The 27942-nt window shown below is 33.1% G+C and overlaps 1 protein-coding gene across 2 annotated transcripts; it reads left to right on the top strand.

Moving 5' to 3' along the window:
- Positions 1–799: 799 nt before the first annotated feature.
- Positions 800–27942, top strand: F13B (coagulation factor XIII B chain). Of its 2 annotated transcripts, none has more exons than XM_074389665.1 (12): positions 800–907; positions 5000–5200; positions 6111–6296; positions 7274–7450; positions 7812–7988; positions 10710–10895; positions 10983–11165; positions 12870–13052; positions 16497–16697; positions 18985–19167; positions 26415–26628; positions 27731–27942. In XM_074389665.1, exons 1-12 carry the CDS (start codon positions 844–846, stop codon positions 27765–27767), a joined length of 1992 nt encoding a protein of 663 aa, XP_074245766.1. In that variant the 5' UTR covers positions 800–843; the 3' UTR covers positions 27768–27942. The 2 variants fall into 2 exon arrangements, with proteins under 2 accessions (XP_074245766.1, XP_074245767.1); XM_074389666.1 differs by having other exon boundaries at positions 6207–6296.

The raw sequence follows: 27942 nt of genomic DNA on the forward strand, positions 1-27942 counted from the left end.
ATGATACGAGTCTCCACATCCTGATCTGTCCATCCAGGTGGGAGCTGCAAGTTAATCCTGCCTCCTATCCAACGTTTTTTCTTATTTTGTATTTTAAATTAAAACTCATTAGCATGTGAACTCTCTGAGGGCAAGAATTTTATTCCATTTTTTTTTTTTAACTGCTAACTACCTCAAAACTGTTACATATCCTGCCATATTGTGGGCATTCTAAATATTTCTCAAAAATGAATGTTGATATATTACAGTGCTTATCTCACCATCTGCCACAAAGTACAAATTCTCTAAATGTCAAATATTACTATTTTAGGAATTTTAAATAATATGATTCTAATTATTTTAAATAATATTGTTCTATCATTGCTTGAGAAAACTGTGATTATATATCTCTTTAAGAAGTGCAATCTAGACAACCACATATTTCAACATCAGGTATTCATTAGCTCATGTTCCTAAGTTCATCTTTTTACTTGATCAATATTGGTAAAGATCCATGGCCACAAGTGAACTTTAATCTATGAATTTACAACTGGGAACTTAGGTTGAAAATTTACCTAGTTTTTTTTTATGCAGCCTGTGTTAATTATTTATTCTGCTGCTATTGATGACCAAATCAATTATAATGTTATTATTGGACTCTGGCAAGATAAGTAATGTCAATTAATATAGTTGTGTTATTTTAAAATTATTTGAAAATATTTTAAATGAAATATAAGACTTGTTGTGAAAGGACTTAGACAGATGTAAATTATTAACTTTTTCCTCATGAGAAGTATTGTGTACTTAATGACAAGTTCCTAGTGGCTAGAATTGTTAAAATATTTGTGAAGCACACCACTGAAGATGAGGTTCAAAAACTTGGCTTTTATCATCATACTAATAATCTCAGGAGAACTCTATGCAGAAGGTAAAATTAACTCTTAATATTCTTTATTCTTTAAAACATATAAATGGAGATTCTAATATTTGTACAACCAAAGTTTTACTATACTCTTTCATTTTGATATATCAATTTTATAACATACGTTTTATAAATGTAACTTTTAATAATATTTAAACCTTTTCCTGTGAGCAAAATTACTAATTATTACAGTAGCATAAGCCACAAAAACAAAATAAAACCAAAACGCTTGGATCTCTAGGTCTGGGGACAGGAGACCAGGATCTAAATACTTCTAAAATGTTTTCAGGCTACAGTATGTTCATTTCAAAGTCACATGTTAACTTTAATTCTGAATCTATGCTAGAATCCATTCCTAATACTGACAAAACTTGTACAATTTTAATTCAGTTCATAATGTGGGAAATTTGAAAAAGAAATAGCCATAAATAATGAGCAAGATTTTCTACTTTTGAGACTTTGATTTTTATCCCAATGAATTATTCATTGGTTGAAGACATTAAATATTGATTAGTAGGACAACCATATAATTGCTTGTACAAACAGGGACACTTTTGAGAATAAAAGTGGGGTTCTATTGATAATTGTTCGAACACGTATAAATCAAGACTTTCCCAACAAACCAATACCTATGGACTCTCTATTAGAATGCTTTATAGTCATATTGTCCAGTGTGTATGCTTAGTGTGATAGTATAAGGGAGGCAGTGTACATGGGTATGTTGTTTAGGAACAATTATCAATATTATCAGACCTTAGGATGAAGAATCCAGAGACGCACTTTGCATTAGCAAGAGTGAACATACAAAGAAGGAAACTACAGCAATAAGGCTTTTCTGAAATAAACGTCTTAGGGAATTTATAGAAATTAAATATATAAGTTTTAATTGTATTTTAATTGAATAATTTACTGTAAATTTTCTACCAAAACATCTAAGATTAAAAATATAAAAGTGAAAGACACAGAATTAATCTTATTTGATACTTTTAATTCTATAATAGGATGATTTTTGCATGAATTTCTTTTGATTTTACTTTTCTGTCTAAATAGGGGAATATTAGCAGATATAATTGTCTGTTATCTATACCATAAAGACATTGAAATATTCTACTGAATTTTCTGAGTACTATAACGTTATAGTGCTATTTTACATAACAAAAGAAGTAAACTGCTTAAAGACCGAGACAATAATCTTATTTTTGCATTCTTCTCTCAACTCCCATTGTGAACTTCAGGGGCAAGAATTCAGTTAATTGTATTTCTCCTTTCCTGGTATGCAGTTATTATTAACTTATGAAAGATCTCACTCTTGCTTTACTTACACATTTTATCCCCTCATTCCTGGTCTTGAAGTCCATTTCCCCTGGACCTACTATAATGTTTTGACATGTTACTCTAGTTCTCTCAACCACAAATAGCTCTGAAATGATTATAATATAACTAACTTATCTTTCTGTGAGAATTTGATCAGTCTGTATTCACTCACAGGTCAAATCATTGAGTCTATTCTTGTACTTGATTTTTGTGAGTCGTGACAGATTACTTATGCAGAATGGCAGTTTCAAAGTAAATCACCTCCAAGAGAGGCTATCAATTGTTGCTTCTCATCATCCTGACCATCACCTCATATTGCCCATCTTTGTACTGTTTGCTATGCTATTATTTGTAATGTGAAATCCAATTTTTATTTATTTACCATTCTCTGATTGCTAATGTGTACATCTCTTCATATACTTTTTTAGATGATCAGATGTCAGTGATTTTCTGGTTTATGTATGATTAGTATATTCCTCACATTTCTCAATAATTTTTTCTCAGGAATTCATATTGTCCAAGGCATTGAAGCCTCCTTAACAAGTAATGTGCCTATACTGATGGTGGAGAGAGATATCCCGGGACAGAGTCTTTAAAGCCACAACCTAGGATTATTGTGCAAAGAATACTTTGCTACCCCTCCCTGACAAGCAACTGTGCCCCTCAGGGAAACTCCTTGTGTATTCACCATTGCATTGCTATTTTGGAAGAGCCTTTTTATTGTAAATTCCTTGGGTTCTTGGGTGTGAAAAATGGTGAGAATTCTCAGAAAATGGGAACTATCCTGCCCATCTTTTTCGGTCTGCTCCATCAGATGCTGAAACTTTGGTTACTCATCATTTCACAACCATTTCCTTCAAAACTAGGCTAGCATTACTTTTATTCTATGTCCCGTGGTAGCATTAGTATGCAGTGATCAACTTAGGCATTGAAGCCACAGTAATCACACTAGATCCAGCCCTTCTTTTATCCATGACTGCCCATGTTTCTTCTCAACACAGCTCCTAGGGTTGTCCAAGCATTTCTTTCTTTTAAGTGTTTTTATGACTTTAACATCTTCAACACAAAGATATATTTTTAAAATATGTGTTTCATTTGGAGTATAATATATCCAGAAACATGCAAAAATCATAGGATACACTTCTATATTTTTTATATAATTTTACACCATCCAGATCAAGATATAGAACAGTGACAGTACCCCAGAAACAAAACTGATGCCTGCAGGGCACTAAACCCCAAAGGTAACCAATTGGACTTCTTTTATCATGGATTAGTTTGTCTTCTTTTTAAAAAGTTATGCAAATTTATACATAATTCATAGGTGATTGGCATCTTTCACTCAATATTATGTTTATGAGAATCACCATTCATTCATTTCTGTTGTTGTATGATATTCCATTGTATACACAGTGTAAAATGTGTTTATCTTTTCCTATTTATTGACATTTAGATTGTTTCCAGTTTGGGACTATATGAATAGTGCTGTTATAAACATTCTTTTACATGTCTTTTGGTATACAAATATATGCTTTTTAAATTAGAAATATGGTTTGTCCATGTTTTACACCAGTAAATATTGCAGAGGTATTCTCTCATAGAGTTTGATCTAATTTTCACTTACAATTGTATAAATATGAGAGTTCTAGTTTGTTCAGTTCTTCACCAGTCATTGAGATAGCCTGTCTTTTTCATTTCAGCAATTCTATTGGATATGCAGTACTATCTCACGTTGATTTAAATTTGCATTTCCCTGATGACTAATAACGCTAAGTACTAGGTCTCTGACAATTTAAATATCCTGTTTGCAAAGCTCTTGCTAAAGTATTCTGTTCGTTTTAATTTGTTGTCTTTTTTTTTTTGAAAATGCTATTTATTTGAAAATTTTTAATGCGCTTGCATATGTTAAGGAGAAACTTTATCTATTCCTGGACTGTGCTGTCCAATTACAGTGGGCATTAGCCACATATAGCTATTGGAGACACTACTTAAAATGTCACTAGCCCAAGATCACATGTACTGTAACTATAAATACATAGGGAATGTTAAAGAGTTAGTAACCAAAAAAGAGAATGTAAAATATTTTCAATATATTGGGTCAACTAAAATATATTATAAAAATTAACTTCAGCTCATCCTTTATATTTTTATGAATGTGACTATTAGATATTTTTAAATTACATATGTGACTTTCAATATGTATCTAGTAGGAAGTGCAGGTGCAGTGCAGTGGCTTATCTCTTGTAATCCCAGTGCTTTGGAAGGCCATGGCAAAAGGATCCTTTGAGTCCAGGAGTTCAAGACCAGCCTGAGCAACATAGTGAGACCCCCTTCCCCATCTCTACAAAAAATAAAGCATACTTTAGCCAAGTGTGGTGGCATGTGCCTGCAGTCCTAGCTGCAGGACAGGAGGATTGGTTAAGCCTAGAAGCTCCCAGTGACCATGAGCTATGATTTCAGCACTGCACTGAAGCTTGGATAACAAGGAAAACTCTGTCTCTAATAAGAAAAGGAAAAGAAAGTACTGTTCTACAAAGTTAGTGGAGCTTGCCTGAAGAAGTGGTCTGCTAAGTTTTATCGTGACTGGTGGATGTTTAAAGTAACTTGCAATTATGATAAAAGGACTGCTTGAATTGTCACAAAAGTACCTTAAAAATTTAATTAAAAAAAGTACTAGTTGAAGCTACTCTAAATACTTTAATTAGTTTGTCTTGTCATCTGATTACGAATTTTATGTTTTTAGATATTTTTTTCCGTTTTCAGTTTGACATTTGCTCATTTCAGAGAAACCCTGTGGTTTTCCTCATGTGGAAAATGGAAGAATTGCCCAATATTACTACACTTTTAAAAGCTTTTACTTTCCAATGAACATAACAACAAAATTATCATTTTTCTGCTTGGCTGGTTATACCACCAAAAGTGGGAGACAAGAAGGGCAAACCACGTGTACAGCAGAAGGCTGGTCTCCAGAACCAAGGTGCTTTAGTAAGTCAGCTGAATGTGTCAACTCAATGTTACAGTACTCAAAGAAATTTGTTTATAAAACTACGGGTCCAATGAAAATGGAAAGTGGTTAAACATTTTAGTAGAGAAAACAAAATCACTAGCAAACTGTCTTTCTACAAATTGAAAGCATAATTTGAATTCCGGTAAATAATGCTTTTATGTTAAAATGATATTTTCTTTATCTGTTTTTAATAATACTCTGCTGAAGGGAATAGGGTAATAACTGAAATTGTTATTTATCACATTGCAAGGGGGAAAGATGTAATTTACTTTAAGTAATGAGAAACTTATTTTGATAATTAAGCATAGGATGCCAGAAAAATACTTGAAACACTGGCCTCCGGAAGGGCACTATTGCTACTACAATGCTTTATCATTTGTAAGACTGATCTCTTCTTTGTATACCAACTTCTCTCATGATACCCATTGAAAACTGTGTTTTCCAATTTTGAATGAAAGTTTGAGTTCAAATTTGTGAGAAGGTAATCTAATTGATCTAATTGAAATTCATTTCATTAGTTTATGTCAGGCTACACTATGATCAAACTATCAATTGTCTTCCACTAGGGCAGGTGACCCAGAATAGGGGGCTTTGATTGAGTTAGTTTCATTTAAAAGAGGGCATCAAATATGGTTATTGTAGTTGATATATTTAGCAAACCTACCTAGAAGTAGATGTGGTGGGGGTATAAATTACTATAAGAACTAAAAATAGTAAATACAAAGAAAGTCAGTATTAGATTGAATCCATTTTCAAAAAAATATGCAGATATTTCCAAAATGAAATTGCTAATACTAACATTGGGCTTTTGGCTTAATTTTAGAAATTAGTAAAACACAAGCTTAGTTTCATTATTAAGTTAAACAAATAAATATTTTTTTCCCATAGAAAAATGCATTAAGCCTGAGCTGAGTAATGGTTACTTCTCTGATGTAAAGTTATTATACAGAATTCAAGAGAACTTGCATTATGGTTGTGCTTCAGGATACAAAACCAGTGGAGGAAAGGATGAAGAAGTGGTTCAGTGTCTCCCTGATGGATGGTCTTCTCAACCAACCTGTAGGAAAGAACATGGTATAATATTCATTTCCTAAAACTGAAGAGGCATTTGTTATTTAATAGAATTTATTTTTCATTATGTCTGCAATGCAGGAAGTTGATATTACATTACTTTTCTCAAGTGCTAAGTGATTCCTTAATCCAAATGTTCTCAATCCCTACAACACACCTACACCAATAATTCCTACTTTGCACCAACGAAAGGAATTGGAATGGAATAAAATGAAAGAAGCTTTTTCTTTTCTTTTCTTTTTTTGAGATGGAGTCTTGCTCTATTGCCCAGGCTGGACTGCAGTGGTACAATCTCAGCTCACTGTGACCTCCACCTCCTGGGTTCAAGCGATTCTCCTGCCTCAGCCTCCTTAGTAGCTGAAACTACAGGTGCGCACCACCGCACCTGGCTAATTATTTGTATTTTTTAGTAGAGATGGGGTTTCACCATATTGTCCAGGCTGATCTTGAACTCCTGATCTTGTTGCCCACCTTGGCCTCCCAAAGTTCTGGGATTACAGGCGTGAGGCACCACGTCTGAGTGAAAGAAATTTTTTCTTTGTATGTCACTGTGTCCTTCATTACAGAAGAATTTAAAATCATGTACATTATTTTATATTGTGAACCAATGTCAGATATACTTAAAAATAATTCAATAATTTAAACATATGTATACTTTGTTAGTATGTTGTTTAAATTGTACAAATGCATAGACAGCACATACTTTAATGATTGCAACTACACAAGCTGTCAGTTGAATTTTGGCCTTTGGTTAAGCACTTGTAGACCAGAATTTTAAGAACAGAAAACTGGTACGGTTAGGTCAATAGGTGTATGAAAAAGAGAATAGAGAGGCAAAGAAAAACTGGGGCTCTTTTTCAATTCTGCTAAGAGTTGATTTTACAATATATTCTTCAGATTCATAAAAATACATTTTGAGATTTTTAAATATTCTAGGTTATTAAAAAGGTTTATAAAATAAATAATTTTTGTAATTTCAGAAACGTGTTTAGCTCCTGAATTATATAATGGAAATTATTCCACAACACAGAAAACATTCAAAGTGAAGGACAAAGTACAATACGAATGTGCCACTGGTTACTACACAGCTGGAGGAAACAAGACCGAGGAGGTAGAATGTCACACATACGGATGGTCTGTCACACCAAAATGTACAAGTAGGTTCTCATTTGGGAGAAAATCTATTTTCACCTTGAAAACTTTCTCTCCTAGAGAAGTGTATATAAGTTATCACACTAATTATGTTTCATTTGCCATACTTTTTGCCTTTATTTTTAATTATGTTGATAGCAGTCTTTGATAGTTTAAAGCTCTCAAGTAGAAAAAATTCATTTTAGTTCACAAGATTACATTAAATTAAGAGTAATGCTATTTAACAAATACATAAAATGAATTCATAAGCTTTTTTTGGCAAATTTAATTTCTATTCTAAATATATCATGTAAATAGTAAGTGAATTTGGTTCTAGCAGAAAAAATAAACAATTGTCTGTATTTTTATTCATTCTTTCATTTGTAGAATTAAAGTGCTCTTCTTTAAGATTAATTGAAAATGGTTATTTTCATCCTGTAAAGCAAACCTATGAAGAAGGAGATGTCGTTCAGTTTTTCTGTGATGAAAATTATTATCTCAGTGGATCAGATTTAATTCAATGCTATAGCTTTGGTTGGTACCCAGAATCTCCTGTATGTGAAGGTAAAATGTCTTTATCAGCTTTAATCTCCATTAGCTCAGACAAAATTCCTGTGGTGATACCTAATTTTTTTTTCCTGGGTCCTATTTTTTAAAATAAACATTGTCTTTTAAATTAGTGCTATTTTCAGCAATCTTTAATATATTCCATCTGAATAAATCTTTGTGTTGTATTACTTTGGAAAGAAGTATATCTTTTAAATTTATTATCTTAAAATCTCTATTATACATTTTTAATCCCTTATTATAACAAATAACTTTTCTTACTGGGAATTGTTAGACTAATTAGTCCAATCTAGCAGCTTTGCAAGGACACTTTCTCTTAATTTGCCACATACTTCCAGATGTAAAAATTAGTCTCCAAAACAGTGAGGTAGAAAGCAGAAAAAGTAAAAGAATAATCCCCAGAAGTGAAAATGGAAAAGAAGCATCTAGTAAAAGCTACCCCAAAATGTCATATCTGTGGTCACATTTCTGTTACTAAATGTGTCTAACAGGTAATGTAGAAGACATCCATAGTTATTTAAACACACCTAGATAGGAGGGTCCTATCTAGCAGAATATACAGATATGAAAAAAATAATTGCTTTAATGTGACAAATGGTACAGTCAACTCAGGTACAAAGTGACAGAATAAACAGTAGAGATTCTGATTGTATGCTGTGGAATAACATTCACAGAGGTGATGGATAATATTTAGATTCGGCCTTGAGAGACAAATAGGAGTTTCAGGATTGGAAAGATAGGGCGAGGCAAGGGTTTTATAGTCATTTTTTATTATTTTATATATGGAATATAATGTCTATTGACAGGCAGGTGAAAGACATGAAGGTAGAACTTGAAAGAAAATGGTGAAAATTTTGAAACAGGTGCTAGGAAAATGAATGAAGGCTCTGACCAGGGGTTTGCAATGGGATTGCCGGGAACTATCATAATTCCCTAAATGGACTGCACAGTAGTAACTTTAAAGATTTTATAGTTTTTCATTTGTGCTCAACATCCTTAATATAGTAGTAGAGAAGATTTTTTAAGCAAATTTTTAAAGGTCTATATTTCTTTCATTTTTTTCTTTTTGAGTTGGAGTCTCCCTGTGTCGTCCAAGCTAGAGTACAGTAGCACGATCTAAGCTCACTGCAATCTCCACCCACCACCATACCTGGCTGATCTTTTTGTGTATTTTTAGTAGAAACAGGGTTTTGCCATGTTCAGGTTGGTCTCGAACTCCTGACCTCAGGTGATCAGCAGGCCTCGGTCTCCCAAGTTGCTATTTCAATAGTAAATGGCAGACCTCCTTAAGGCCTTTTATACCCCACTCTTCCAATTTAGCCAGCATGACAACTTGCCTATTTTCTCTGGTAAACAGTCATTAGGCATACAACAGGTAGTGTTGTGGGCTGAGTTATGTCTCTCCTACTCCTCCCAAAATATAACCACATTATAATACTAGGAACCACTAAATGTTACCTTACACGGTAAAAGACCCTTTGAAGTTAACAATCTTAAGGCAGGAATATTATCTGGAATTATTTTTTTGGACTCTAAATAGAATCACAAATGCTCTTATAAAAGGGAGGCAGAGGGAGATTGACTACAGAAGAGGAAGCAAGAGATGTGACAATGGAAGCCACAGGTTGTAATGTTTTGAGGAAAGGGTTCTGAGCCCAGTAATACAGGTAATTTCAAGAAGCTAGAAAAGGAAAAGTAGCCGATTCTCTTCCAAAGCCTCCAGAAGGAATGCAGCTCTCCTGACACCTCGATTTTAGTCTAATGAAACTGAATCTGGACTTTTGGCCTCCAGGACTGTAAGAGAATATATCTGTGCTATTTTAAGCCACTAAACTGTAATTCATCATAGCAGCAATAAGAAAGTAGTGTAGTCAATATTTTAGAGCAGGAGATTTTAATTTAGATAGACATGGGTTCAAGAACAGATCTGCTGCATGCTATTAATTTATTTACTTCATGAGTTTTAGTTTGCCTATAACATGGGAAAAATCATAGTTCCTACTTAATAAAGTTTTATTTTAGGACTAGAGGAGGCAATGAATTTAAAAGGCCTACAATTTTAGTGTTCTGTTGGTGCATAGCAATGTCACCGCAAACTCAGCAGCTTAAAACAACACAAAGATATTATTACCCATTCTGTGTAGTTTGGGAGTCTGGGTGTGGCTTAACCAGCTCTCTGTATCCATAGCTAACAAAGCTGCAATCAAGATGTTAGCTGGATTGCAGTCTCGTCTGAGTCTTGACTGGGCAAGTCTTCTTCCAAACTCAGTATGGTTATTGGCAGCATTCAGTGCTTTGCAGACTGATGAACTGAGAGCCTCAGTTTCTTGTGGCTGTTAACTGAAGGCAGGCCACTCCCCTTTGCCTTGCACCCCTTCTGCTTTGGAAGCTCAGGATGTAGCCTCTTGTTTCTTTAAAACCAGCAATGAGTGAGAGTCTCTTGGCAAGAAGGGCGTTAAAATCTCATGTTACATAATTATGTATACATAATTCAGGTACCGATCCATCACTTTTGCTGCATTTTGTGGGCTAGAAGCAAGTCACAGGTCCTACTCATGAAAAGAGGAATCACACAAGGAAGTTAACATCAAGAGATGGTGATCAAAGGAATGCTCCTAGAATCAATCTGCCATGCTTTCTGTGGTGGTTGACGTAATGAACACTATTATTAAGTCTTTATTATTTTTTTGTAATTCTATGACTAAATTTGCTGATAAGGAAGAAGAAACAGATGTCCTCCTCCACCTCTGCCCGTGAACTCCAAAATTCAAACACATTCAAGTTCAACAAGTTATCGTCACGGAGAAATAGTTCATATAGAATGTGAACTTAATTTTGAGATCCATGGGTCAGAAGAAATACGTTGTGAAAATGGAAAATGGACAGAACCTCCAAAATGCATTGGTTAGTAACACCTTGAAGAAGCTTTGCTAAAATGAAATCTGCATGTGTGACTAAATGCTCTTTTCTCTTTTAACTGTACCTTTTCAGAAGGACAGAAGGTGGCCTGTGAGGAACCACCCTTCATTGAAAATGGTGCAGCGAATTTACACTCTAAGATTTATTACAATGGGGATAAAGTGACATATGCATGTGAAAGTGGCTACCTTCTCCATGGATCAAATGAGATAACTTGTAGGCGTGGAAAATGGACACTTCCTCCTGAGTGTGTTGGTATGTATCCTACATTTAACATCAATAGCTAAGCTGATGGTGTAAAATTTTCCATTCTTTTAATTTAATATGCATATTTTAGAAATAGACTGTTTAGGCAAATTAGAAACACATTGCTATAGCACCTACTCTTCTGCTTTGTGTGTGTATATGTGTGTATGCATGTATGTGTGTGTATGTGTAGCCATCTATAGAATTTAAGTCAATATAAAGAATGCTTTTACACTGTTGGCGGGAGTGTAGCTCTACCATTGTGAAAGACAGTGTGGCGATTCCTCAAGGATCTAGAACTAAAAATACCATTTGACCCAGCAATCTCATTACTGAGCATATACCCAAAGGATTATAAATCATTCTATTATAAAGACATGTAGACATGTATGTTTATTGAGGCACTGTTCACAATAGCAAAGACTTGGAACCAACCCAAATACCCATCGATGATAGATTGGATAAAGAAAATGTGGCACATATACACTATGGAATACTATGCAGCCATAAAAAAGGATGAGTTTGTGTCCTTTGCAGAGACATGGATGAAGCTGGAAACCATCATTCTCAGCAGACTAACCCAAGAACAGAAAAACAAACACTGCATGTTTTCACTCATAAGTGGGAGTTGAGCAATGAAAACACATGGACACAGGGAAGGGAATATCACACACTGAGGCCTGTTGGGGGATGAGGAACTAGGGGTGGGATAGCATTAGGAGAAATACCTAATGTAGGTGATGAGGTGATGGATGCAGCAAACAACCATGGCAAGTGTATAACTATGTAACAAACCTGCATGTTCTACACATGTATCCCAGAACTTAAAGTATTATACTAAAAAAAATTTCTAAAAAACAAAACAAAACCTTTTTGAACACAATAGTGCTAAGCACAATTATCCAATCTGTGTCATGCCATGACCTGTGCACTTTAAGTGACAGCATACAAATGATGATGTGCTTTGTTAGAGAAGTAAATAAGGGCATGGTGGACTGAGTGACTGGCCATAAGCATTATCTACTTCTCCTACAAACTTAGGGTGGAGCATTGCATCTGGCCATTCTTAACTTTATCCATTTCTGAGGCATGTCCTTGATTTTTCATTTTGCTGAAGGGCACCACCAGGCTACACTATCACTCCTGGGGGCTACTATTCCTGTCCTCTTTCTCATTTCTTGATCAGATCAGAGAGAGATCTCCATGAACATATTTATCTAGGACATTTATTGAATAAGACAAAAGCTATGAAGGATGCCAAGGAAATTGAGAGAGTAAAAGAAAGATACCGAAAAAGGGGAAAAAATGGATATTTCCTTCATGGGTTGATTGAGACCAGAGATGAAGAGGAATGAGAAAGAAGAAAATTAAAGTGGGTAATTCCAAAGAGCAATTTTAGAATTGACCATAATCTTTAGATTAAAGAACAGTTTATCATTCTACAGATTTAAAAAATGTCTATATCATAATTTATTCACAATTGAGAAAAGAGAAAAAATACGCATAGTTGTTTTTAGGTAACATAATTGCTCTCGTATCTTGCTTAGCAAATTTTAAAAATATTTGAGCTGAATAACGTTTTTCACATTTGTACTGAATTTATAAAACAATTGTCCAAAATTATATAATACAAATATTGAGATACTCTAGTATGACTTACTATATTATATTGTTATGAGCTTATGTTAATTTTAAAACAACTTCTTTTCTTAGAAAATAATGACAATTGTAAGCATCCTCCTGTTGTAATGAATGGGGCTGTTGCAGATGGGTTATTGGCAAGCTATGCAACAGGATCCTCAGTGGAATATAGATGCAATGAATATTACTTACTGAGGGGATCAAAAATCTCTCGTTGTGAACAAGGAAAATGGTCATCCCCACCTGTTTGCTTGGGTAAGAAAGAGAACATATTGAATGTCTATGTTTGTACTTTCATGTGATTTTCTTACAGTCTTTTATATCATGAAAACGATGATTTTGTATACACCTTTTTTTCCAAGTGTTTTTGCCTCTCATTTCTTTAAGTAGACAGTCCCTAAAATCTCAGCGTCTAGGCCTACATTAATTCGTATCCCCTTACTTCTTTTTTATTGCTGCAAATTATACATAATATATAATTTGCCACTTTAATGTACAATTTTGTGTACATTTTTTAAGTGTACAAATTCTGAGTGTACAATTCAGTGGCATTAAGTATATTCACATTTTTGTATATTCACATTTTGCAACAAATTACTTTTTGGATTACTGTTCTCCCAGCTAAAATTCCTCTCTACTATATACCCCTCAACATCTCTGCTTGTATTGCCCTCAGAATATCATTTGGAGAAGAATAATTAGTCCTATTCTTTCTTTGGTAGAATATATTGTTAACAGCTTTTTACCACCACATCCTCACCCAAATGGATGCATCTGTTACATCTTGTGGATCATATAAGTGTTTGTTAATAACTTTGATAATAGTCTTCTGAATGTTTTGCACAGACACACATACACACACATTCCACAAAAATGTTATCATAAGAAACAGAGGTATATATCTTAGATTTTTTTCACTCAAATTATATTATAAACATGGTTTGTCATACTTCTACAATATATACTTCAATGACTGCCTAGTATTCCATAATGGTGATTAACATAGGTAATTTAACCAGTTTATCAATGGATGTTTAGTATTCAACATTTTTATATTCCAACCAGTACACTTCCAAGTAAATTTTTGTACATGTTTATTTATTTCTATTAAAAATAATTATGCATTAAAGCACTTTTTTTAGATTTTTTTTGCATAGATTTAATATACGGCAGGGATTTGTCTCACCCAGTGGAATATTGCCTTCTAAGAAATCTCATGTGGTTGCTATGGGGATTAAATGAGGTAATAATGTGTGTAAAGCATGGCACATATAGTAAACACTCAATAAATGGCAGCCAATTGGCATTGGAAGCAAATTCCAGTACTGGTCATATCCATATGACAGCATTGTGGAAAATAAATAAATGTCAACGTGTTATAAACTGTGAAGTATTATTTGAGTATCTCATCCTTATAGCTTATTTTCCTTTAAATTATGTGAATATATCCCCTGCATCATCTATTTAGATTCCTCACAGCGATTTACCTTTAAAATAATACCTGTTTTAATATCATCATGTTTTTCCTTTGAAACAATTTGTGGTGCTGAAATAACATAAATAATAAACAATTGTTCTAAGCAGAAGGAAAAGCAAATTATTTTTTTAAGGGAGAGTGTCTGTCTTCCTTAAAAAATTTTTTTAAATATAATTATGAGATCTGGTAATTTTAATTCATTTTCTATTAATTACCAAATTGACTATCAGAAAGTTTGTTCTGATTTGTTAACCCTACCATAAGTGAATTAAAGTAGTAATTGTCTTAATCTTTGTTAACTTTGAATATTTTAATCTTGACATTTTTTGTTAAGCAGGCAAGCAGAGTTGTTTTAATTTGATTTTTTAAAGAATTAGGTTTTTTATGGATAAATTATTGATAGTTTAGCTGTTTTTCATCCTTATAAGATCAATATGTATATAAATTAAATTAACCACTTGATAATGTTTATTGCAATTATTTTTAATTTCTCTTTATTTATAGTGTTCTTAAGTATATGTAAGTTTTAAATATTGAGCTCTTTCAACATTTTGTTAGTAGTTTCTACCTTCCAAGTAATCCTTTGAGGCTGTTCCCACTCAAATTCAGATACATATTCCCATAGAATTTTTCTGTTGCTCTCATATTTTTATAAATGTTTTTGATATTAAGTTGTTGATGTGATTGATATTTAATTCAGTAGAAGTATAGTAATCTTTAAGGACAAAGACTAGATTAAAATTTTTATGGCCAAGCTAGTAATGAAACAAGCTCATAAGGAAATAACAATGAAGTATTTAAGGAAATACGTCGTTCTATATCTGGAGCAACTGCCTCAAGAGAGTTAGGCTTGGTCCTAAAGAATCAAAGCAAATACCAAATGAAGTTTAAGCTTTGTTATCAGGGCAAGAGAAAGGTGGTTTGTATATCTTGCTTACCTATTGAAACTGGGAAGGCTATCACAATTATATTGTGTGAATCTGTGTACACAAATTCCTTTATAAATTACCTTTATAAATTCCTTTATAGATTTCCTTTATAAATTTGTGTACAAATTCACACGATATAATAAAGAGTAGAATTTTCTCTGTAAGAATTATTATTCTAGACATTAAGAGTCTCTAACCTCTCCATACTCTTTTCCCTGCTCTTATCACTCCAGTCTTTCTGGTCTTCTTATTCTTCCACAAACAAGCCAAGAATGCTCTCACTTCACGGCCTTTGCATTGGTTGTTACTTCTGCTTGGAACACTCTTTTTTAAAGAAAATGACATGGTTCACCTAGTCATCTTTAAGCTTTTGTGCAAATATTCTTATTTTGGCTGTCCTAATCACCTTACTGAAAAGTGCAACTTCTCTTCCCTAGCTCTTTTTTTACCCCTCCCCTTCAATATTCTTGTTTCATCAAATTTATCTTGTGATGTAATTTAAAGGTGGCCACCATATTAGTCTGTTCTCATACTGCTAATAAAGACATACCTGAGACTAGGTAATTTATAAAGGAAAGACATTTAATGGACTCACAGTTCCACATGTCTTGGGAAGCTTCATAATCATGGCAGAAGACAAAGGAGAAGCATGGTAGCAGGCAAGAGAGCATGTGCAGGGGACCTCCCCTTTAAAAACCATCAGATCTCATGAGACTTATTCACTATCACAAGAACTGCACAGGAAAACCCAACTTATGATCCAATTACCTCCAACCAGGTTCCTCCCATGAGATGTGGGAATTATGGGAGCTACAATCCAAGATGAGATTTGGGTAGGTACAAAGCCAAACCATATCGGCTACAAATTATGCAATTCATATCTTTATTATATTTATTATGTATTGTGGTTTTTTCTCTCAGTTAGAAGATAAGTTCCATGAGGGCAGGAGTCTTGCTTTTATTCATTAGGAGATTTTCTGTTATTTTCAATATGGTAGTTCAAGGTTTTTATTTTATAGATAGAAAATTATTGTTAATCTAACTGATTGATGCCCTTAAACAGTATTTTTGATGTTTTAAATTAGTGGTTTTAGTGTATTACAATAAGTAATATATAGATCCATTTGATAATAATAAAGTATGTATTTTTCTTATATGTATATATGTGTGTGAGAAGCCTTAATGATGGTTTCATTTATAAAATTGCTTTTGATACTTGTCATATTTTTTGTTTTAAAAGTATCACTTTTATATTTCTCACACAAGAATTTAAAAGAGTATTTTGTTTTTCAGAACCATGTACTGTTAATGTGGATTACATGAACAGAAATAACATAGAGATGAAGTGGAAATATGAAGGAAAAGTATTACATGGAGATTTAATAGATTTTGTATGTAAACAGGGATATGACTTATCTCCATTAACTCCATTGTCTGAGTTAAATGTGCGGTGCAACAGAGGAGAAGTGAAATATCCTTTATGTATTAAAAAAGGTAACATAATAATGCTCTATATGGGTATCTTACCTGATCAATATCTGCTACCTGGGTAGAAAATTTATTTGTTTTTTGTTGTTATTTTTCTTTTATTATTATTCATTTTAATTTAATTTAATTTAATTTTTATTTTACTTTGTTTTCTGGGATACAAGTGCAGAATGTGTAGGGGTTTTTTTTATTTTTTATTTTTTTATTATACTTTCAGTTCCAGGGTACATGTGCCGAACGGGCAGATTTGTTACATAGGTATACACATGCAATTGTGGTTTGCTGCATCCATCTCCCTGTCAGCTACATTAGGTATTTCTCCTAATGTTAGCCCTTCCCAATCCTCTCATCCCCTGCTATCCATTCCCTAACCTCGGACCCCCGACAGGCCCTGGTGTGTGATGTTTCCCTCCCTGTGTCCATGTGTTCTCATTGTTCAACACCCACTTATGAGTGAAAACATGCAGTGCTTGGTTTTCTGTTCTTCTGTCATTTTGCTGAGAATGATGGTTTCCAGCCTCATTCATGTCTCTGCAAAGGACATGAACTCATCCTTTTGTATGGCTGCATAGTATTCCATAGTGTCTATGTGCCACATTTTCTTCATCCTGTCTATTATTGATGGGCATTTGATATTGTAGCCTTTGCTATTGTAAACTGCAATAAACATGTGTGCGCATGTGTCTTTATAATAGAATGATTTGTATTCCTTTGAGTATATACTCAGTAATGGGATTACTGAGTCAAAAGGTATTTCTGGTTCTAGATTTTTGAGGAATCACCACACTGTCTTCCACAATAGTTGAACTAATTTATATTCCCAACAACAGTGTAAAAGCATTCCTGATTCTCCACAGCCTCACCAGCATCTATTGTTTCTTGACTTTTTAATAATTGCCATTCTGACTAGGTGTGAGATGGTATCTCAATGTGGTTACAACTTATGCAAAAATTAACTCAAGATGGATTAAAGATTTAAAGGTAAAACCCTCATCAGTAAAAAACCCTACAAGAAAACCTAGGCAATACTATTCAGGACACAGGCATGGGTAAATACTTCATGATGAAAATGCCAAAAGCAATGGCAACAAAAGCCAAATGAGATCTAATTAAACTAAAGAGCTTCTGCACAGCAAAAGAAACTATCATCAGAGCAAACAGACAACCTACAGAATGGGAGAAAATTTTTGCAATCTATCCATCTGACAAAGGGTCTAATATCCAGAATCTACAGGGAACTTACACAAATTTACATGAAAAAAAAAAATCCCATCAAAAAGTGGGCAAAGGATGTGAAAAGGCACTTCTCAAAAGAAGACATTTCTGCGGCCAACAAATACATGAAAGAACGCTCAACATCACTTTCTTTAGAGATAATTTATACTTATTACCCTAACCAATTCACTATGATCTTCTTCTGATCCATAAAGTTAGAAGTGATCCAATTACCAAATTTCAATCAGCATATATACCTATATAGGGTGGCCATGATGACATCTTTTAATTCCAATAAATCAATTTTATGAAGAGAAAATATCAATAGTTTTATTAATGTCACCAGACTTTCAGACAATTGATCACTCTCTTGTGAACACTGAACAACAAATATTGTAAAGCATCTACTTAGGGCTTTCTGGGAACCCATTGTCTCAGTAATCCCCAGTTATAGGGACTATAACTTTTAATAAAGAAGAAAAGGAAGACAATGTTTATAGAAGGCATTGCTTCTATAGGAATCCCATACACTTAGGGAAAAGTGAAATCATGATTGTTAATACTCTGCTGGTTTTAAATAAGTATGTAAATATTATAACATAAGATTCTAATTATAAATTGCATGGTATAACATTATTATAAAATATTTTCAATATTTTAAAAATTTGAGGACTGCCTTAAAAATGCCTTTAGGTTAGGTGCAGTGGCTCACATCTGTAATCCCAGCACTTTGGAAGGCTAAAGTGGTCAGATTTCTTGAGTCCAGAAATTCAAGACCAGCCTGGGAACCGAGCGAGACCCTGTCTCTTAAAAAAAAACAAAAACAAACAACAACACACCAGTAGTCCCAACTAGTTGGGAGGCTAAGACAGGAGGATCACTTGAGTCGCAGAGGCAGAGGTTGAAGTGAGCCATGATTGTGCCACCCACTGTACTCCACCCTAGGTGACAAAGTAAGACTCTATCTGAAAAATAAAATGACTTTATATAAAATGTCTCAATTTATTTCTGTAGCACTTATAAAATACTGGAAGCTCATTATAGCAATTCATTGTATACTTTAAAACTTATTTTGCAGAATCTAAAGGAATGTGCACATCTCCTCCACTTATTAAACATGGCGTTATTATTGGTTTAACAGTAGAAGCCTATGAAAATGGGTCTTCAATAGAATACAGATGTTTTGATCACTATTTCCTACAAGGATCTAGGGAGGCCTATTGTTTAGAGGGAGTGTGGACTACACCACCATTGTGTTTAGGTATGTACTGCTAAATATGACTCTACTAAAGTGAAACTATATATTGTTAATTTGCTGTCATTTTTGAGTTAACGTAACACTGATAAAATGCTTAATTTGCTACATTTGTGTTATCTTACTCATGTACTTATTTCATCAGTGGTTTCTATTCTTTCCTCTAGATCATAAATAACTATAGTTCAGTTTGTACTAATAAATATCGGTTAAATGCAAACCACACATCAGGTAGTAGTTTGGTATAAGTTGAATAAGACGTAGTGGTGTGAGTAGGTGTTAACAATTATCATTCATTGTGATTGGCACTATAAAAGAAAACATTTGTACGATAGGGAAACAAAAAAATGGACAACACAGTATGGAAAGATGAAGCAAATTAATGTTTTATTAGCAAGGCATCCTAGTAAGAATAACATTTGCCAAGGCCCTCAGAGGCATAAAATACCATAACTGTAAATAATAAGAAAATATTTTTTATTTCCAATTATGACTTTTATTTTTCTTATTTTCCTTCACTGGCTAGGACTTCAGTACAATGTTGAATGGAAGAGGTAGTGGATATCTTTTTGTTTCCCATTCTCAACACTTTCAATAATTTACCTGTAAGTGTTGTTATAAATAACTCTTGAAAAAAATCAAGTTAAAGATATAGAAACCTCTCCAGCATCTGTTGTCTCCGGATTTTTTTAATGATCGTCATTCTAACTGGCGTGAGATGGTGTCTCAATGTGGTTTTGATTTGCATTTCTCTAATGACCAGTGATGATGAGAATATTTTCATATGTTTGTTGGCTGCATTAATGTCTTCTTTTGAAAAGTGTACCCCAGAATATAAAGTACAATAAAAAAAACTGGAAAACATTTTTTTCTCTCTTGCCAAAAATATTTTTAAAGACTCTTCAACAGGTGTTTAATTTTAGCAGTATCTGTTGAAATAATTACATGATTGTTACTTTCATTTTTTCCCTGCAAATTTAATAAGTTATATTGCTTCTTCTTAATGTTAGAGCATAATTGTATTCCCATGAAAAATTCCATAAGGTTATGATGCATTATGCAATTATATGTTGTTGTATTTTTATTTATCAATATTTTACTCATCTATTTTCATGAGAAAATTTGGTTGGTTATTTTTCTTTGTGGCTTGATACCAAGTTTATGCTGACCTCAACCCATGATTGGGAAGTGTTCCCTCTTTTCTGATTCTCTGGATTGGTGCCGTTTCTTCCTTCATAATTTTAAGAGTTCACCAGAGAAGCCATCTGGGACTTTAGGTTTTTCTGTGAAAAGACAAATTAACAGCTTCAATTTGTTTAACAAATAATGATAATTATTTCTTCTTCTGTCAGTTTTGGTAGGGAGAGTTTTCTAGATTTCTTCATAACAACTACATTGTGAAATCTACTAAAATAAAGTGGTTACGACATCTTCCTATTCTCCTTTGGAGGTTTTCATTGATGTATGTTTAGTTTTTACTTCTATTAACACCTGTCTCTGACTTGACATGCCTTGCTAAGGGTCTATACATTTTATCAGTGTTTGCAAACAACCAACATTTGCATTTGTTGATTCATCAAATTTTGCTTTCTATTTTATTAATTATGCTATTATCTTTATTATTTCCTTTCTTCTACTTTCTTGTATTTGTTTTATTACTCTTTTTTTCTGGCTTGTTTAGGTAAATACACAGATTACTGATTTTCACCGTTTATGGTTTTTTGTAATGTATGACTTAAAAACAGAAATTTCTCTCTGAGCACAACTTTAACTTCATCCAACCCATTCTTATATCTTGGATTTTTACTACCATTCAACTTGAAAATTTTATAATATCCATTTTGATATATTCGATGTGTACTGAACCATCTAGAAGTTTCTTTTAAAAGTTCTGAATATGGGATTTTCTAGTTTTCTTTACGTTATCGATTTCTAGTTTAATTCGATTAAGAAACACTTTGAATTATATCTGCACTTTAAAATCTGTTGATGTTTGCTTTATAAGGGGCATACATTTGCTTTAGGTAAATGTTCTTTTTGTACTTGAAAAAAGTTAACTTTGGCATCTTTGGGTTCACTGTTGTACATGTGCCAATTGGATTGAATTTTGTTTTTTGATGTTTAAGTTAATCCAAAGCTGTACCAATTTGTATTGGTTTTTCTATCAATTACTGAGAGAAACATGTTAAAGTCTCACTTAGCATTTTAAAACATTTCCTATTTTAGTTCTGTCATGTTTTGCTTTTCTATTTTGATACTATTTCATTAGGTACACACATAAATTAAGACACTAAATCTTGGTATGTTGGCATTTTCTCATTTTAAAAGACCTACTTCATATTCCTTCATGTATTCATATATAGTAATGCTTTTTTTTTTTTTTTGTCCTGAAGTCTCCTTTAGCTGCACCAAAGGGCTTTTGAAAAGCATTTACAAAGTATGCATTTTTCCATGCCATAACTTTGAACATTCTGGGTTCTTACTTTTAGTGTACATCTCTTATAAGCAATAAATAGTTTATTTTAAAATACACTTATGCAGTTTATATATTTTTTTCTTTATAATGGAATATTTAGTCCATTTACACATTCAAGTAATTACTAATATTTTTCCATTTAAACCTACCGTCTTACTATACTAGGTGTATCTTACTATACTTGATATATATCCTGTTGGCCATCTCGCTCTCTTTTCTCTCTCTCTCTCTCTCTCCATATATGTATATGGAGAGATATTTCTTGCTAAGGAACTCCAGCCTGGGCAAAAAATGTGACTCTCTCTCTCTCTCTCTCCAAATATCTTTATATCTATATAGATCTATCTAGAAATATATATATGTATATGTATACTTTTTTTTTTTTTTTATAGAGGCAGGGTGTGTGCCACCACACCCAGCTATTTTTTTATTTTTATTTTTTGTCGAGATGGAATCTCCTTAACGTTGCCTAGGCTGGGCTATCAGCAGATAGATAAATAGACAGATATATATAGAGTGACAGGGTCTTATTTGTTGCCCAGGCTGGAGTGCCTTCACATTGGGCTTAAATGACCTCTCATCTTTGAGTAGCTGGGACCACAGATGTGCACCACCACTCCTAGCTAATTTTTAATTTTTTTTTTTGTAGAGACATAGTGTGTGCCACCACACCCAGCTATTTATTTTTATTTTTAGTCAAGATGGAGTCACCGTATGTTTCACAGGCCAATCTTGAACTCCTGGGCTCAAGTGATCCTCCTGCTTTGGCCTTCCAAAGTGCTGGATTATAGGTGAAAGCCATGCTGCCCGGTCTGTTTTATATTATTTTCTCTTTTTAAAAATATTTTTACTTTCTTACGGATACATCTACTTTTTGGTAAACCATTTCATCTTCTATTAGCTTGTTAATTATAATTTCCTGTCATTTTTTTTCTTAGCCATTATCATACAGATTATATCAAACAATCTTTATTAATTCAATCCAAAATAAATTAGAACTTTTACCACTTCTCTTAGACTTTAAAACACTATAACTTTGTTTACTCTTTCAACTTTATATATTATTATGTTCTCTATTTTAATACTACATATAATTTAAATCAGAAAGATATGATTGACATTATAGTTTTCTCCAACAATAATAGTCTTTTAGATTTACCTATATATTTATCAATGCGTTTGCCTCTCACATTTTCCTGTTTTCTCTGTTTCTCCTGATTGAAAACGATTATTTCTTTATTATTTTCTCAGTGTTTATTTATTTATTTATTTATTTCTGTAGTCTGCAAGTGTGTTTATTTCCTTTCAATTTTGAAGGATATTTTTGTCTGATATAGAATTGTAGCCTCACTCTTATTTTCTTACAGTGCTGTAAAATGTGTCATTTCATCCTTTTCTGGTTTTTATAGTTTTTGTTAAATAATACAATGCTATTCTTAATGGTACTTTTTTGAAGGTAATGTATCTCTTATTTTCTCTGCTGTTTTAAACATTTCTCTTTGTTTTTAATCTCAGCAAATTATTTATGTTGATGTGGGTTTCTTTTTACGTTTTATTCATCAAGTTAGTAGCATTCCTTGAATCTTGATGTACTTGGTATCATTCATGGGTTTTAGAAATGCTTGGCTAGTATCTTCTAAAATGTACATTTCCCACTCCTTCTGTGAGTCCACGATACACATATTACATCTTTTTGCTATGACATCGTCTCTATAAGTCTGTATTTTCTCTCATTTTCTGGTTTCATTGTCGTAGTGTTTTAGTTATTTTTTCATTGTATTATTTCTTTGTTTCAATTTGGTAATTTTCTTCTAGTTTGATAATCCTCTCTTTAGATGTATCCAATCTGCTTTAAACTTATCTTTTAAGTTCTCAATTTCAGCTATTATCTGTGTGTTTCTGGAATTTCAATGTCATATTTTCTTTTTGTAGATGAGTTATCTGATGAAAGATCCTATCTCAACATCAACTTCTTGAACATAACATTTATACTTTTTATTAAGGCTTATCTGCAAACTCCAATAACTGGATCATCCTGCATATTTTTTTTTCTATTTTCTAACCCCAAATTCTTGATGTTTTTGTTAACAGTTGAATTTTAAATATTATATTATGGAAAATTTTAGGAGGTTTGAATGATGTCAGCTTACCCCGAAGAGTGCTCATCCTCTGGCTAATGATTACGGTAGAGACAGTTGATTTCAATACAATTAGAAATAAAGCTTTCTCAATGTTTGTTTTCAGATGTCTGTTTGCCTTTTCTCACAGACTGTAACTCTCTACGGTTCTTCACATAATTTGTTGTGTGTATTACAACTTTTCTCCTTGACTCTCTCTGCTTTACTGGGAGACTGCCCAAATGCCCACTGTACCTTTTTATTTATTTTATGATTTACTTTCTGCTTGGCTTCTCATCCTATGCCTCTATACAAATCAAGGATAAGCAGTACCTCAGGGAAAATCTGGTGCAGAGCCTGAAGCTCATATTTCTACACCTCCTATCCTTCTATATTCTTTACTTTTTAAGTCCTGGCTGCCTTGGTTTACCCAAATTCTCATTTTTCTATCTTCAATTCCATGAGATTTTTCAAAACTTCTGCTGGCTCTATGCCTATGTTGGCCATTCTCTATCATCTAGCCCCTCAGCTCAGACTTAGAGTCAAAAAATACCTTAAGAAAAAAAAAATTGCTCACAGAATTTTTTTTTTTCTTTTTTTTTTTGAGACAGAGTCTCGTTCTTTCACCCAGTTTGGAGTGCAGTGACATGATCATGGCTCACTACAACCTCCACCTCCTGGGTTCAAGCGACTTTCCAGCCTCAGTATCTGGAATAGCTGGGATTACAGGCATGTGCCACCACCCCCGGCTATTTTTTTAAACTTTATTTTTAGTAGAGACAGGGTTTAGCCATTTAGACCAGGCTGGTCTCACACTCCTGACTACAGATGATCTGCCTGCCTCGGCCTCCCAAAGTGCTGGAATTAATAGGCGTGAACCACCACACCCAGCCTCACATAGATGTTGAACTCACCTGAATAAATTTTTTTCCAGAACCTTAATTCCTTGACTAAGTTCCTTGGAGCTTTTCTGATACCATGAAACTCTTGCTTGTTTTCCTGTTTTTCAGATTTCTGGTTCTTAATAGAAGTGCTGGTTTGGGATAATCTACTCTGTCATAACCGAAAGCTAAAGGTCCACGAGTCAACTTTTCAATTTCCCTTAATTTAAATCTCATGCTTTGTAGAACAATGACATCCTAAACTATAGTACTATTTGACTTTACTTTCAAAACTATTTTGTAATGACTGCAATAATTCTTGTTCGTTTTTATCGCCTGTAGCACTTCCAGCATAATGTTTGACACAAAGACATTTACCAAGTAGGTGATGAAAAAAAAATAACTGAACACAGTACTCTCTTCTCAGCTGGTTTCACTTTCTGTGGTTGCAGTTACCCGCTGCAGTCTGAAATGTGAAATTGAAAATTTCAGAAATGAACAACTTACAAGTTTTAAATTATGCACTAAGTAGTATAATAAAATCTCATGCCATTCCATCCTTCCTGCCCCAGATACGCTAAAAAAGAAGCTATAAAGTGCTTCCTTTAAGTGAAAAGGTGAACATTCTCAACTCAGAAAGAAAATGTATGCTGAGGTTGTTAAGATCCACAGTATCAGTGAGTCTTCTATCTAAGAAAGTGTGAAGAAGGAAAAAGACATACATGCTAGTTTTGTTCTTGCACCTAAAACTGCAAAAGTTGCAAGCTACAGTGCATGATAAATGCTTGGTAGAGGTGACAGAGGCATTAAATTTGTGGGCAGAAGACATGAACAGAAACATGTTCTAAATACATGACAATACGATTTGCCATTATCTGCCATTTCAGGCATGGACTGCAGTTTGATATGTATCCCTTGAAGGCCATCGGGGAGGGAATACTGTAAATAACTTTGTTAATGTATTCACAGGTATATGATTGATATGCCATATTAGCAACTCTGGACCTTTTTACCTGTCTCAGAAACTATTCCTTAATGCCAGGTCATCCAGGAGACAAATAAGAACTCAAGAAATTCCATTTTCTGAAATAAGTTGATATTTTAGAAATATTAATATTTTTATTTTGGGGAAAAAAATCAAAGAGGTTTTTTGTGTATCCTAATATATATACTTTAAGGTTCTGTTTTGTTTAATATATCTGGGAAATGGCAGTGTTATACTTTCCATGCGTAGAATTTAAACATCTTAATCCAGTCTTGATAATTCTTAACTAGAAATTTTAAAGAGAAGTAACCGTCCACCACTTTGGATGGCATGAGGTTGTAAAGCTTGGGTCAGTGCTGAGACTCTAGTTCATGACTACATTTACGTACAATGTTATCTATACAGCAATTAATAATTTGTCTCATGAGAATTTTATTCGAACTTTCTGAAGAAGAAGAAAGAGAAAAGAGCATGATTTCAATGACCATTAGTAACTGTCAATGATCCCCCAAAATACCTTTTTTTATTTGTTTGCTATCTTTGAAAAGGCTAATGACATAAAACTAAGTGGCAGAAAATACCTTTTCTCCAAATCCAGGACCAGAGAGAGAAATGGCTCACTGTTTTCTGTGATGTTTGAGCATATTTCCTGACTCTAATATTAATTCTAGTTAACTGGCTAACCACTCTTATGCCTGGGAATTTTAAGGTCCTCATGAGTAGGCAACACATGATTCCTTTCTGTACCAAGATGTATCAAGATAGTTTTCTTCTTTTTCACTTTTTGTTCTCAGAGCCATGCACATTATCTTTTGCTGAAATGGAAAAGAATAATTTACTTCTGAAATGGGATTTTGACAATAGACCACATATTTTGCATGGTGAATATATTGAGTTTATTTGTAGAAGAAACACTTATATGGCTCAGTTATCTATGAGTGAATCTGAACTTAGAATGCGATGTGACAGAGGGCAGTTAAAATATCCAAGATGTATTCCAAGAGAAAGGTAAGAAGAGTCTTTCACCGACAGGTTTTTTTTTTTTTTTCAGATTGTTATTCAACATTTCAGAAATGTTATGTTCTACATCACTTGTACTTTATGGCAATTGGAAAGAAAAAATAGTCATATTTTCTTCACTTCTTTTTTATACCAAGCAAACAACTGAAAGTGTTAATTAATTCAGCAGGCTTTCTGAATTGTCTGAAGTGAAACCAATGCTTGCCATTTGATATTTGTGACATTTTGGCAAATGGAAAAATAAATTAATTTATATGTGCAATGTTTAAATGTGCAAAAATTAACAAATATTCTATGATAAAGACAAAATCACGCTTTCTCCTACTTCTCAATATAAGTTCATGCACTACTAATAAAGGTTGGAAAATAAGGTATTTATTTTCAGGACCACATTTTTATGTAGCTATTGGAAATCACATACTAAAGTGTTTCCTCACACGACAATTTAAAAAATATATCCTCTGCCACTTACAGAAAATAATTTGACTCTTTTCTTAGAGAAATATTAAAAGAGTATATAAAATTATGTAAACCATTTTGTAGGATCAGAATTTTAACCCTTTTTGAAGACACTATATAAAAAAATGGAAATTATATTTTTTGTTCAACTAAGAATATTAAAAATATAAGTAGTGGCAAAGTGCATGTGTACCTGTTTTTAAAATTGCAAACTATGAACTATATGAACTACATAAAATCAGCTTTTTAGATGCTTTGACCACTCTATTAAAACAAAGTTTAAAAGACACACAATAGTAGGGAAAATTTTTATTTTTATTTCTAACTGTGTTAAAATCAGGGTGGAAAAAAGTTATATGCTATTTAAGTGTTTTGGCACAGTATGAATGTGACTTTCAGGAGAAAAAGGTAAACAACGTAGAAATATATTAACAAATGGTGAGTAGTGTAGTAAATAATATTGAGTTTTTAAAAGGGAACTAGTGATATTATTTACCAAGTAAGATCATTTGTCCTTATTAGTACTTAATAAAAACAATGACTCGTGATATGAAAAGTTGAAAGTCTAAGATTGTAATAAACACGACTACAGTTGATGCTTTTTTCAAAAATCTCTCTTTTTCTCCTCAAGGACTATGTCTTATCAAGAATCTGTAACAAGAACATGAATGGCAGAAAGAGGAATCACATTTCAATACATTATGAAATTCCTTATAAAACATAATTTGAGCGGAAATAAGTTAAAAACATCTGACTTTTTCCTTGCTTAAATATTTGAATCTAAATTGTGCTGAACTGAACATTATTTATGAATAAAAACCAATAAATCTTGTTTAATTTTAA

Source organism: Saimiri boliviensis, chromosome 19 (assembly GCF_048565385.1).
Source record: "Saimiri boliviensis isolate mSaiBol1 chromosome 19, mSaiBol1.pri, whole genome shotgun sequence".
Taxonomy (NCBI): domain Eukaryota; kingdom Metazoa; phylum Chordata; class Mammalia; order Primates; family Cebidae; genus Saimiri; species Saimiri boliviensis.

Excerpts from the sequence above, each read along its gene's own strand:
- F13B (XM_074389665.1), top strand. The coding sequence starts at position 844 with ATGAGGTTCAAAAACTTGGCTTTTATCATCATACTAATAATCTCAGGA. Across the intron at positions 10,896-10,982 it reads AGAACCTCCAAAATGCATTG|AAGGACAGAAGGTGGCCTGT; the intron begins GTTAGTAACACC and ends GTACCTTTTCAG. Across the intron at positions 16,698-18,984 it reads TCCTTTATGTATTAAAAAAG|AATCTAAAGGAATGTGCACA; the intron begins GTAACATAATAA and ends CTTATTTTGCAG.